Source organism: Aulonocara sp. 'chitande type north' Nkhata Bay, linkage group LG7, assembly GCF_057382095.1.
Source record: "Aulonocara sp. 'chitande type north' Nkhata Bay isolate Kocher_YH1m ecotype deep benthic linkage group LG7, A_spYH_male_GT1.1, whole genome shotgun sequence".
NCBI classification, from domain to species: Eukaryota; Metazoa; Chordata; class Actinopteri; order Cichliformes; family Cichlidae; genus Aulonocara; species Aulonocara sp. 'chitande type north' Nkhata Bay.
Genome location: NC_141350.1, coordinates 19,152,533 through 19,165,795, shown reverse-complemented (window position 1 = coordinate 19,165,795; position 13,263 = coordinate 19,152,533). Strand labels below are relative to the sequence as shown.

At 42.1% G+C, this 13,263-nt stretch overlaps 1 protein-coding gene across 4 annotated transcripts in view; it reads right to left on the bottom strand.

The window, feature by feature from the left end:
• Positions 1–13,263, bottom strand: part of tead4 (TEA domain transcription factor 4) — a 37,541-nt gene that overhangs the window by 5,926 nt on the left and 18,352 nt on the right. For 3 of the 4 annotated variants that reach the window (XM_086299259.1, XM_086299260.1, XM_086299258.1), the window contains exons 2-9: positions 10,048–10,112; positions 7,450–7,521; positions 5,820–5,954; positions 5,460–5,503; positions 5,130–5,191; positions 4,827–4,957; positions 4,092–4,265; positions 85–225 (exon numbers count right to left, since the gene is read on the bottom strand). In XM_086299259.1, the coding sequence (XP_086155385.1) occupies positions 85–225; positions 4,092–4,265; positions 4,827–4,957; positions 5,130–5,191; positions 5,460–5,503; positions 5,820–5,921 (654 nt within the window). In that variant the 5' untranslated portion in view covers positions 5,922–5,954; positions 7,450–7,521; positions 10,048–10,112. The remainder of the gene's footprint in view (positions 1–84; positions 226–4,091; positions 4,266–4,826; positions 4,958–5,129; positions 5,192–5,459; positions 5,504–5,819; positions 5,955–7,449; positions 7,522–10,047; positions 10,113–13,263) is intronic. The other variant, XM_086299257.1, reaches the window with a different exon arrangement.

Below are 13,263 nucleotides of genomic sequence, written 5' to 3'. Positions count from 1 at the left end.
TAACATGGCAGCATAAGTGTATATACTCTAATAAAAGATGACATAACAAATGACACTTGACACCTTCCAGTATCGCATTCTTACCTCAACTTTCTCCACCACCTGTTTGCCAAAGGAACAGACCTTGGTGGATGAGGTGATAATCATGTTCTCAGAGCTCTCGTACTGGCTGGACACACCATAAAAGAAGCTGCTGTCATCCTGCAGGTTTACACTAAGGTCCGCCTGGAAGGAAGAAAGAGATAATGTGTTAATATATACTTGGCCAAAGGGAACCATGGTGATTAAAACAGCTTGGTGGTGTATAAAGACCTACAAACCTCAGCCCCTTTAAATGGAGATGTGTGCACTACCTATGCACCACACTGCACATTCACATACTTGAGGATAAACAGTTCATACAGCTCTGTAATCTACAAATTTCCACACCTATGGATCTCTGCGTCAAAGGTGCTCCGGCTCAACAAAGCTTGAGAGGTAACCTTGGTAAGCCAAGAAGTGCTTACAGGACAGATCCTCATTTACCCAAGTCGAATCCAGCCTAAAGATTGCCAAGATGTACCGCCTAGCTCCCCTCTCATCTCTTCATCACCCCGTTCATCTTCATGGCTCATATAATTCCTCTGCCTCACTGTATGTATAAGCGTGCAAGATGATTTTGCATTCCAGTGGCATTGTGTTCACTCTACTTACAAGAAGCGTCCACTGGATTTATCTTGGACTTGTAGTGTTTCTAATCAAAAAAATCACAAAATCTATATAACATGTAGCAGCCCGAGGCAAGACGATAAGTTGCATAGATTGTGAAAAAGAAACTATTTTGACATCTGTCATAAGCAAGAACCAAAAGTGCTGGAATGCTGAACCGTTTCTATGAGAAGAATATGGCCTCACAAGTTCAAAGGCAGCTTAGATTCAACTTTCTTTATTCTCAGATGAAGCAGCTTCACCCACCTCTAATCCCCCCACTGGCTCAAGTTTGAATTGAGGTGAGCATAATCAGATTTTGGATCAGACTGAGGTGACGCCTCTTCTGTCAGACAGCTGAGCTGCTTTACCTTTTCCCCTGTCGGGCTCTTGTCTCCTAATGGGCCATTGAGACACAGCTCAGCCTCCTCTCATCTCTTCATCACCCCGTTCATCTTCATCCCTGGCTCATGTAATTCCTCTATTTGTCTTCATCCCTGGGGCCTAGTGACCCTCCTCAAACTGCCATTCCCTGCTTCCCTAACAGCCTGCGAGGGAATTCATCCAATTACAATCAGCAGCGTGCAATTGGCTGATTAGATCATGGTGGGCAGGCTGGCTGTGTAACAATTTAGCAGAGCCAGCTCAAATCAGATTCCCTCTGCACTTCAAAGGCGTGAGACAATCCGTTAGGACAGGGCCACGGGCGCCGAGGGGGTGAAGGAGAGGAAGATGGGGAGAGGAGCAGGGCAGAGAGTGGCCGACAGGGAGGTTTGCTGGAAATTCAATCTAGAATACCATAGCTTTGGAGACGGGTCAGCCGCCTGTCACCATCACCATGCCAACCTGCGCCTCAGCACACCCCGAAGTCACAACCTGCTATGTGGCTATATGACTGCAGTGATACCAAATAGCCTCTTTCCAGCTTTTACAATGGCTTAAATAAGGTTATCATATTTTCAGATGTGTTAAGGATTTCATTTTGCTTATTCTCATGGCCAAGAGCGTCTTTTCTGGGGGTTTCTCCACTGTAGCTGTTGAAATACCCAGCTGTTTTTGCAGCATTTCTGGGTTTTGTCATGGATGCCTTGAGAATTGGAGGACCCCCTTGGGACATGATAAAATGAACAGGCTTGGGGGGAGGGGGGGACAGTGTTATGAGCTTGTTTTCCTCTAGCAAGTTGGATATGTCATAACTGTTGACTCCACCAGGCTCTGACATGAATCAAGAGAGTAATATTTCACTGGTGACTTGTTGGGTTAATGCCACCCAGCATTTCTCCTGCTATCCCTATCTCTTGTTCACGCCTTCTGTGTCTCTATTTCTACCTCCTGCCCGTTATTGCTGTCTTGCTCTCTTTTCTTTCAGTGATATATGGCGAGGCTACTCATCCCCTTCTTCCCCTCGCCCCCGATTCAAATGCCACAGCTCGACCAGCTGCTCTTCCCAACCCTGGAGTAAACTACTTCCAATATGGTGCCACTCACCAATGTCTTTTATCTGTCTACAATAAATAATATGTAAGTCAAGCATGTGAGAAGGGTAATGGCATACATACGAAGCCATCTGGTGGAATCGGATGCAAGGCGGCACTTTGAACCTGACATTCAGCATCTTTGGAGGCGTCACACAGCAGCAGTTAACGCTTTAATATACCATGTCACCTTGACATGGCCATATTTTTGTGTGAAACGATTCAGTAATTTGTTAAAGCAGTAAGATTTGACTGTTTTTAGTTACTTCAGCCTCCATTCTGCCTCAGCCATCAACATGCAAGCAACACAGCAAAGTGGTGAAAGTATACACAAGGCTGTATGAAACCTATGGCTGTTTACAACGCTTCTCCTCAAATGTACTTTCAACTCATTTTAAGCTTAAAGGTAATTCCACCCCACCCCAACGTGTCAGATTCGGCAACTGTTGGATGCCGATCTGTTTATTGAACATCAGTGGGAAACACTGAGCACTGCCGTCTGTCTCAGACAGCAAAACCTCTGCTTTGGATGTGTTTGTCACATAGATTTAACCCCACACAACCCTTCACACACTAAAATAATGCATAAGCCTTAACTGTCTGCCCATAGCCAAGTTATATATTGTTGTTGGATTCTTATAAACTCACTAAGTCTTACTGGTAAATAGACCGATTGTTTTATCTACTCTACACTGTCGTCATTTACCACATTTTTTTCTATTTTCCTATCTTGGATGAATCCACTGGAGGGCAACTTGGAGTTCAGCATCTTGTACAATAATACTTTGACTGGAGTAACCAGGGAACCAGTGATTGAACCACCAACCTTTAGGTTAGCAGATGACCTGCTCTATCACAGCCACTGGCAAAGAGGCTGTCCATCCTTGATTTTCTGTCGTTTATTTACTTCAGAGTTGGTCCTTTTAAAAGTGTTTTTATTTGATATTATGTGGAGAAGTGAGGCAAATACTAAAGCAACATGGCCAGAGAAACAAATCAAAAGAATGAACAAAGTCAATGTCTGTGTCTCTTGCTCTCTTTCTCCCTTCTCTGTCCCATTTTTATGTCCTCAACTTGGAGTTTCCTCAGATTTCCAGTGGATAATCGGGAATCACACTACCATCTATTCGTCTGCTTGTATCTTATGCTGACTTTGTTATCATGCTTTATTCCCTAAATCACTCTCAATGTGTGATGGTGGGGGTAATGAGAGTGATTCGTTGTTGTCTGTGTGTGTGTGTGTGTGTGTGTGTGTGTGTGTGTGTGTGTGTGTGTGTGTGTGTGTATGCACTTTTGGTGGGGCTTATCTATAAATAAGAATATAAGGAGGGGGTATGAGGGTTGGTCAGTCTAATAGTGCAGAGACAGGTGTCTCGGATCACATTTCTCCTAGTGAAAGATCAGGCCTGCCACTCTCCCCAAGGTTCCTGTCACACACACACATTCACACACTCACATACACACACATCACAGGCAAATATACAAATACGCACAAGCCAAATGCATGTTGGACAGCAAGGCCTTCTTTGCTGGCATATAAACCACCAATCGGGTCAGGGAGCCATGACTTTCCATTCATTCTAGCCCTAAATCACACTTAAGTTCATTTAACTCCAATGCTTAAGCTATCTCAACACAGTTAACACCGCAAGGCCATTAACAGCCAACAGGTGGTACGAAACATTAACAAGAGCATTCACTGTACTCTCACTTCACCTTCTTGACTTCAGGAGGATTATATGATGATGTATAAAACATGCCACACACAGCTATCATACTGGGCTTTATATGGAGTAAAAAATTACAGTGGAGGTTTTCATCTGAAATTAGTTTGAGATAAACGAAGTGAGCTTAGAAGGAAGAAACAAGGGAAGATCATATAAAACTATTAAGAGATTAAAAAAAAACAAATGCAGAGAAATGTTTTACCCAGAACTTGACGAGAAAGAAAGCGTTGGGTGGCCCCTTGTCAAACAGCTCTTTCAGGCCCCCTTTCTTCTCTGGGAACTTGTCATAGATCTGCCTGATGTCCACCGACTCCAGATAGGGGTCGCTGTAGCTCGGATTGGACTGGCCGATATGCACAAACAGGTGCTTGTTGAACTGGAGAAACAAAAGTGCATATCAGGAAATGAACGCATCCAGAAATGGCAAATGTTTCATTTGCTGAATGCCGAGCTCTGTTGGCTGCTATCTGACATCTGTTATAAGAAGCCAGCCGCTACATTTGATCGCCTTCATTGTGATATCCCATCACCTGTCTCAAGGGTCCCACCCTTTTTCTTTCCACTTGCAACATTCCTGATCATCTGATGTGTTGTGTGTATTCTTTGAGATCATCTCATGATCTTTTTTTAGTTGCAGTCACACTTGGATAGTTCAATGCAGTTTTCAATTGCCAGATTAGCTTTTAACATCGGCTTTTGCCATAAAATAAAATCAAAAGTAGCAGAAAAGTTACTTATTGCCTTCAGAATTTGTAGCTTTACTTTTGTTTATAGGACAAAAATATTTCCTAATCAAGGTATAAGGACCACTGTCAGGTGTAAATGAAGTGAGCAGGATTCTTTTATTTATTCATTTTCATTTTTTAAGAGTAAGCCTTTGTTTCAACTATGGTAATAATAACGCTAACTAAACCACTGATGGATCCACTTTACTTACAGTCTCCGGGTCTTGAGGTTGCTCTAGGAAGGCGGAGAACTCCAGCATTCGCAGCTTGGAGCTGGCAATACTTCGACCCTGCCAAGGGGGGGCACCAGGAGACATGGACAGCCCCTGTGTGTTATCATAAACTGCAGAAGGAAAGGCCGCAACCATGTGAACATGTCGTTTGACTGTGACTTGAGTAAAAGTTGATAATGCAGCAAAATTGCTGCGATTTGTGTGAGCATTATGCAAGCTCTTTATGATGAGCTGGGTTGTCTCGGCACTTTGCTGACACGACAGCCTTCTGTCAACACCCACCTGTTATCGGGGCAGGGCCAGACGCTTGCATGGCATAGCTCTGTTGGGAAAAGGGCTTAATGCTGGAGAGAAGAGACAGACAAGAGAGGGGGAGAGACATTATGCACCGTCTTGGCCTCATGACCCCTTCTCATTTACTAATTGGAGCACCTGACCTCTAAAGACGCAGGAGCTAGAGTGGTATGCTGAATGTCAGGCAGCTGAAGACTTTTCTTTATAATTGCACTGATGTGTTTTCATTTGCTTTGAGATGAATTCCCCAGGTGAAATTTATCTGATGGTTAATAAACTTATAGCATGAGAAACTAATGATAGACAGCAACTACTTACTCTTCATGGCTTCCTGGCTGTGCTGGAAGTGCCCCGTGCCAAAACTTACAAAACAGAAAGAAGGGAAAGTACATTAAATTGTTGCATCATACCAGTAATCCTCATACTGAGGTGCTTATTATGTATTCAAGATGTAAGCCTGAGCTGACAAGTGCTTCTTAAAAGAAATCAAGCTTCCTTATTCACAATTGAAAGGTAAAAATTGTAAGCAGACAATCTGAATTCACCAAATAACTCGCCTACCAGAATATGATATACATGTACGAGTATATGATTTTTAAAACATTTGGATTAAACCCACAGAATCCTTGATGGATTCTGTGCTACTGCTCAGGGTTTTAGGAAGACGTGAAGACTCACCCCACCACTAGTGGGGTAAGCTGGCCGAGACAGGCCCTGGAGAGCCATCTTGTTCTGGAAGGCTGTGGGCGATATGATCTGGGCTGATGACATGGTGGCCATGCTCTGGAGGGCCTTGTCTTTGGCAGCCTGATCCTACAGAGACAGAAGACGAGAGAGCGAGAGTAAGATTAAACAGACAGTAGAAAGCAAAAGGACAGCACTCATCAGACTCCATTTAAGTCTGCGTCCTACTTCTCCACTAACACAAGCAGAGCCCTAAAAGGGGAAATGAAAGGCAGAGGCCAGCTTGCATCATCGGTGAATCCCTGCCAGTCAGAGAGCTGCAGAGAAGGTGATATTACAGTCAAGGACCTTTAGGTCAAGAGTTAAGTTTATTGCTTTGGCAGGGGCAAGCCAGTGATGACAACTAGCTTCTGTTAGAGGTCATACTTTAAGTCACTGCAGGCAACGGGGTGATATGTTGATATATGTTGTACATATATTTATTAGTTTCAGGTTGGCCATTCTTGTATTTTGCTCGTTTGTGTTGTTGTGTTTGCACATCTCTGTTGCTTGTGGGGCTCGCACACAAGAATTTCACTCGCATGTGCTGTGCCAGTGTGCCTGCACATGTGATGTGACAATAAAAAGTGATTTGATTTGATTTGATTTGCTTACCATAACAATCCCAGAACTGGTAAATTCTAATGTCACAAAAAGGATTTTTTAAAAAGAGATAAAGGACAAAATGTTTAAACTATGAGGAATACTGTAAAGTGATATCGCTCTTGTTTTTGAATCCACTCCTTCAGCAGTCCGCAGACCACAGAGGACTACAAGCACTTGCCGCCAAGCCCAAATGGGCAAGGCCACGGGGTGCATTCTTCTTCCCAGAACTGGCTAACACAAGGGCATAGCTGAAATATGGGGGGTACATGTGGCAGGGATCTCAGTTACACCAAAGACGCATTTAAAAAAGGCCTGTCACAGGGGCCAACCCTGTGACCAGCGCAGAGCCCTGCCAGCTGAACCCTCGTGGCTACCATCCAAGGCGAGGAAGAGTCCTGTTGCCTGCTGTGACTGCGACTATGCGAGCGCATGCGGATGAGAAATGCAAACTGAGAAAGTACTGGGGGGACAGGGATGTGTAAATGCTCAGCGTACCACTCGGAACACTTTTATTGTGGCACTTAATAAATGTAATACCTGGCAGTAATAATGCAGGGATTCATATATTTCCTGAAAACTGTGTTTGGATCATCATATTCACAGGCGTGCACAGAAAGCCTCGGGCTTTGGGGAAACATGTTCACATTTCACTGAAATGTGCCAGCATCGCATTTAAAACCGGCACCAATTAGAGGGTGCAATTAAGATAGCTGGTCATTTGTGTATTTGTTTTAAAGGAATGTGAACGGCAGCGCTTTTTTCTTCAGTATGAAAGAAAATAATATAGGGTAATTATATTTTCACCCCTTTTCCATCTGTTACTGCTCAAGCTGATTAATATCACCGCATTAACGGCACCTCAGTTCTGATACTTTGGTCTGATTATAGCCTGAAGTCAAATCTAGCAGTAATAGTGATAATAACAACATCTTGAATAGTCAAAAGCATTTTGAGAATGTATAAAAATAGTTTGACTCACGTAGCGTACCTTCAGCTTCACCTGGATCTCCCTGGCCTTCCGTCGAGCTAGAACCTGGATATGACTAGACACCTGGAAAGCACAGACAACAAAAACAACTGAATGTAATAAACCACAAAAACGGTCTGTTTACATGGTTTTCCCACTGGTCGAGCTTCCTCGCACAGTTTAAAAGACAAAGGCAGGTGAACTGGAAACTCTGGCCAAAGGTGTACATGTTTGACCGCGTGGCAACTACGAGCTATTCTTTTTCTAATCCACGGACGATCAGCAACTTTAAAAAACGGTGTTAATTTAAACCTAAGGTCAACTAATATTAATTACTATTACATGTCCAGTAGTCAGAGACAAACATTATCATCCATCTGAAGTTGTTTTCAAGCCACATGTGCATCACTATAAGTGATCCCTTTCACGTTGTCACTGTTATTTGATAGGAAATGTATGGTATATCCAGGGGTTAAATTAGGATTTATGAGATTTATGGTTTATGAGAAAAGTGAACCATTGTCCACTGAGTTTAGTGCCTAGGAGTTTATTAAAGTAGTTACTTTTTTCTTCTGGGATACTCAGAGTTGCAAAGACTGTTCCTGGGAAGATTTGTTGCAGCTAAAATTTTATGTGTTATTTTTCAGTCCTGTTTTCTCTTGGTGTGTTTAAAAAAATGTATTTATGTACAGTGCTTTCTGGTTAAACAGCCTTTTAAATGAGGAACACTGAAATCTGTAAAGCCCGGTGAAAAGTATCAACATTTATTTTCTTTTTCCGGGAATTCTGACATTCCAGGTGTGCATATAAAGAAAAGATACCACTTAGCAAAAGTGGTATCTAAAGTAAACCTATAGGCTGAACATAGATTTCTTAACCACCTGTCTGTTGCCTTATTTTTTATATACTTAAATGATTAGATAGGTTTCATACTCACAGCAATATCACTTTTGCAAATGATACTGCATTTATGGTGCAAAACTGAAATTCCTTCAGTAATTGAACACTTTTAAAGAATAATGATTCTCTAGAGGAAATAATAATAATAATAATAATTAAAACTTAGCTACAGTTGTGATGGATCAATCCTGAGCACAATCCATGTTTTCCCAATGATCTCACTGTAGGAACTGAATACATGCGTAGCACAGCTGTCTGATGTGCACAAACCCCCCCCCCCAAAAAACCACACAGTTTGGATATGTAAGACCAAAATGAAACCCCAGAGGACAAATGTGCCACTTACTCAAATTGTGCACAGCTCCTTTTCTCACTTTGGAGATAGAATTAGCTATTATTAATCTCTGGCTCTCCTCCACAGTGTGTCTTTTGTCCTGTCTTCCCCCCTTTCACCACCAAATGGTGGCAGCAGATGGCTGTCCCTCTCTGATTCTGGTTGTTCCTGTTAAAATGATTTTTCCCTTCCCACTGTCACCAAGTGCTTGCTCATAGGGGGTCATCTGATTACTGGGGTTTTCTCTATACTATTTTAGGGTCTTTACCATATGAAGCATCTTGAGGTGACTGTTGTTGTATTTTGATGCTACATAAAGAAATTGGATTTAACTGAATTGTTTAACCTGCTGCTGTGTGTTACTGAAGTCAAAGAAAAAAGAAGTTTTGATCTGTCTGCGGTGGTGCATGAGACAGTGTCTAAAAGCAGATCTCAAGAGTTGGATGTATGTTTGTAACGCAGAGCTTTGGTGTGCGTAGCTGCTTTAACAACAATGTGGTATAAATGCTTTGCATTTTGGGCCTCTGCCACATGGAGATGCTTACATGGATTCAAATGTTTTATTCCCTTCATTCACTAATAAACAAAAACTATAAAACAAGAAAAAAAACAGTGATAGACATGTAACTGAAATGTATATACTTTAATAAAACGATAAGTAAAAAGTGTACAAACTACACACTAGTTCAAGTTTCAGTTTTTAAGTTATGACCTGTTAAACAAACTCATTGATAACTAATTTGCTTTTATGTATTTTTATTGAAACACTGTCATTTTCATCCCATTTCTCGCTTGAATTCTATAATTATGGGGTCTATAGTCTTATGTAGTCGTTCTGGAGAACAGCAGTCAGTTTGCCACAGATAAACCAGCAGGTGTCCCTCTCTGCCTCCAACCTGTCTTACTACTCATCTCTGATCTACCACTGCCCCTCCTTCTGTTTCCATCTCTAATCATCTCTTTTCATTCCCACAGTGTCTCCGACAGATGACTTAGCAGAGACCCTTTCTCTCCACATCCATCACAGCCCCATACATCAGTTCTTCCATATCAGATACCGGACTGAGGATTGAGTTCCAAATCCCTCCACGTCCTGCCTCAGTTTCCCATCCAGACCACTGTTTTCCCCAGCTTCGTTTCCCTACTAACAAGCACCAGATCCACAAGGTGGTGAAGATACAACACCGACACATGATCTTATAGCATCTGTGCATTGGGCCACGGCCCTAAATCAATCATCATCTCCAGCCCTCCAGGGATTGAGGGTTCAGTGGGGGGGGATGTATAGGGTGTTGGCGCATCACTCAACAGGAGTGGATTTTCTGAAGGGGTTCAAAAATAGAGGCTGCTACAAATGGTATTTGCAGAGAACTCACCTGCTTCCTGGTCCGCGTTTTCCCTGTGCGAAGTTTGATGTATCGTGCAATCAACTCATTTCTTCCTGCAAGGGTCCAAAAAGAGAGAGAGAAAAAAACATATTTTACTTTTTAATTACAAGGACCAGTTACTGGAAATTTTACAGAGGTTTGAAACAGATCTAACTCATCATTGCAATCGTACTGATGGACATGAATTGATTGTCGCGGCTTCTTTGTTAGGAAAACTGAAACAATTGAATAGATAAGGCAAGACAATCTCTGTTTTACGTGTTCACATATCAGGAATATAATCAGCAAAATGAATAGCTTGAAACAGATTTGCCTGAGTGTGCACATTGTTGTAAGCATTTAGATGGCTGTACGTATAGAGAACTTTGCAAACACACGTGCCCAAAGTAACCACAAGGCTGTCAAATGTGTCAACGCTGAAGGCAGAAAGTGTAAGTATATCGCTAAGTTTACATGTCTGCCTGTGAGAGAGCTTGCATCAGTCCCGGGGTGACCCCCCCCCAGTATACGCTGAGCTCATATCCCCACAGTGTGTGCCTGTGCTCTGCCACTGCTGACAGACAGGTCCAATTGGCAGAGCAGGTGGAGGCTGCAGCCATGCGATCCTCAGACCGGACTCAGGACAGACACGACACAGGCCACTGACCAAAGGGGGTGGGTCTGGTGAGGCTGTAAGACAGCTGGTGTGTGTGTCAATGTTTATGGAATATGCTTTTACGCCTGCAGTAAATTTTGAGCATCCAAATTCCACAGTTGCTATAGAGGCCAACAATCACGTGGTTTCTTTAACTCATCTTCCAAATTAAAACTGCAGTGTAAGGCCTAAAATGAAAAATGCAGCCTTCGTTTGTTGTTGCTACTATAAGTGAAGGTTTTACAGGAAATGGTTCAACTTGTGTGTTTGTGTGTTTCTGTCATACAAATGTACACTTTGATTATAGTCATTTGTTGGGCAAAAATTCCACATATTACCTGGCTGCAATTTCTCAACCATGTGACTCTTTTGTAAGTGTAAATGATCACAAAATAACCAGTTTAATCCAGTTTAATGTCAACGTGGGTGCTAGGAAATTCGAAGAGGCTTTTTCATAATTGATTATTCAAGGGAGCAATTAGAAACATATTTATTAATGGAAACCCTGCAGCAACACATTCACATTATTTTAGGCACTACGAAAAAACGAGGACACAGACAAACTCCCCGGATCACTCACATACTGAGTGAATCACTCTCGAAGGACCTCTCGTGCACCCACGCAAACTCACAAAAATATACACAACCAGTCACACAGGAGTTTGCTAGTCTTTGCACCACCTCTTAAACACGGTCATTTTTCCCCTGGCACCACATCTCCATGTGAATTAACACACGGATCAGTCACGACACACAACCTGGTATAAACCCGTCAGATTTTCCCCTCACATAGTGATGTTTGGGTCAGACCTCACAACGCTACTCAAACCGGCCAATCAGATGACTCTGAATGATGAAAAAATGGAAACCTAACACCTGGCTCAAGCCCCATCAAACATTTTGTCAGCCAGTAAAAGTGATCAGATTTTGTGCGGAATTCAAAACAGTTTCTACTCGGAGATCATGGTAAACTTAGATCCCACCCAAGCAGTTCACTCAGACATGAATTTCCACCTAATGCTTTTCGAAAGCACGTGTTAACGAAGGTTTTGCTGCTAAATATACAAACAGACAACCTTTCAACCAGACATCTGCCACTTGTAAAGCGCTTTCTTGAAACCTCAAATAGATAATTATAACGTATTACAACCCACGTTGTGTTCTGGATGGAGAGCTTTGATGCACTGATTAACTATCAGTTAAATCAAAACTAGAATTACATTTCATCACAAGTTCTTGTCTTGGTTTCACCATTTGCACCATCACTCTCACTCTACTCAAAGCTCTCGAACCAGCGCAGAACACCATTCCAAGAAGTCAGACATTGAGTAACACCAACTGGCAGACTAACCAGTTTAAAACAAGCCATCCGTTTTGTCTGGGTCTGCTTTTGTAGTAAGTTTATAGTTTTTTACTCCAAGTCAGTTTAAAAAACTGACTCTGTGACGGCATGTGTTTCTTGCCCCAGGAGACTTGTGTTATATTTCCCGACCTCAGCAATCCAACTGTAGTAAAATACTAAGCAGTGAGAGATTGGGTCGAGCACAAGCAAAGGTTTGATGGCCTTACTGCAAAAACTCAAAGGCAGATCTATGATTTCTATGTATATATATTCATATTCTTGTATTCAGGTATTTGAGCCAGGACATTCATTGCCACTGATTACGTCAGACATCGCTTGAAAACAAAACAGTTAGCAACTAAAGCAACTTAGGCAACTTGAGGCCAAGCTTGACTTTGTTGGCTGCCTGAACCAACTCAAATAGCTATAAATGACTTAAACTTAGATCAGCTTGATGAAACGCTTTTGGAAATGTGGGACTCACAAATTCCTACTGCACAAAAAATAAAATAAAATAAAATAAAACAATGAGCAACCTATAGGTCTATGGTGCCACTGAGGAATTAACAATAAAATATATTATTCCTCCTTTCCCACTAGAAAAACATGTGGAAGACTTTACTGATCTGGTGGTCTGAGTCAAAAGGACTACAGTTCATGTAAAAACTCTAAAAGTGTTACACATTATATAACACGGTTGAAATATGCAGAAAATGTGTTTTCTTAACGTGCTGCTATGGTCAAGGTATAAGGACATGAATTAGAATAAATGAGAGTCGGTTTGGAGAGTAAAAGAGGAAAAAATGGTCGATATTATTCTGCCTAAAGCTTCAGGCCCCTGAAACACATACACACTCACACACACATTCAGTATTATCCAACTGTAGGACTGCTTTTGTATAAGGCTTTTGTGGACTAAACCCTGCTCCAAAATGCTTTGCACTCCAGTTTATACACACAACCACACAAGTCGATATAGACATATACTGGCACACACACACACACACACACACACACACACACACACACACACACACACACACACACACACACTCCAGCCCCAGCTGCGGCATTCATTCCGTCTCAATCTTATTTTCCTTTCAGGGCTGTAACTCCTCAACCGTTTAGTGTTTATCAGGAGGTGCACTCGCTGGCCGATTGTTTGAGCCCCTAAATGCATATTTCTTTAATTCCCCAGGGATTAAGAAAGTGTTCCACATTTCCTTGC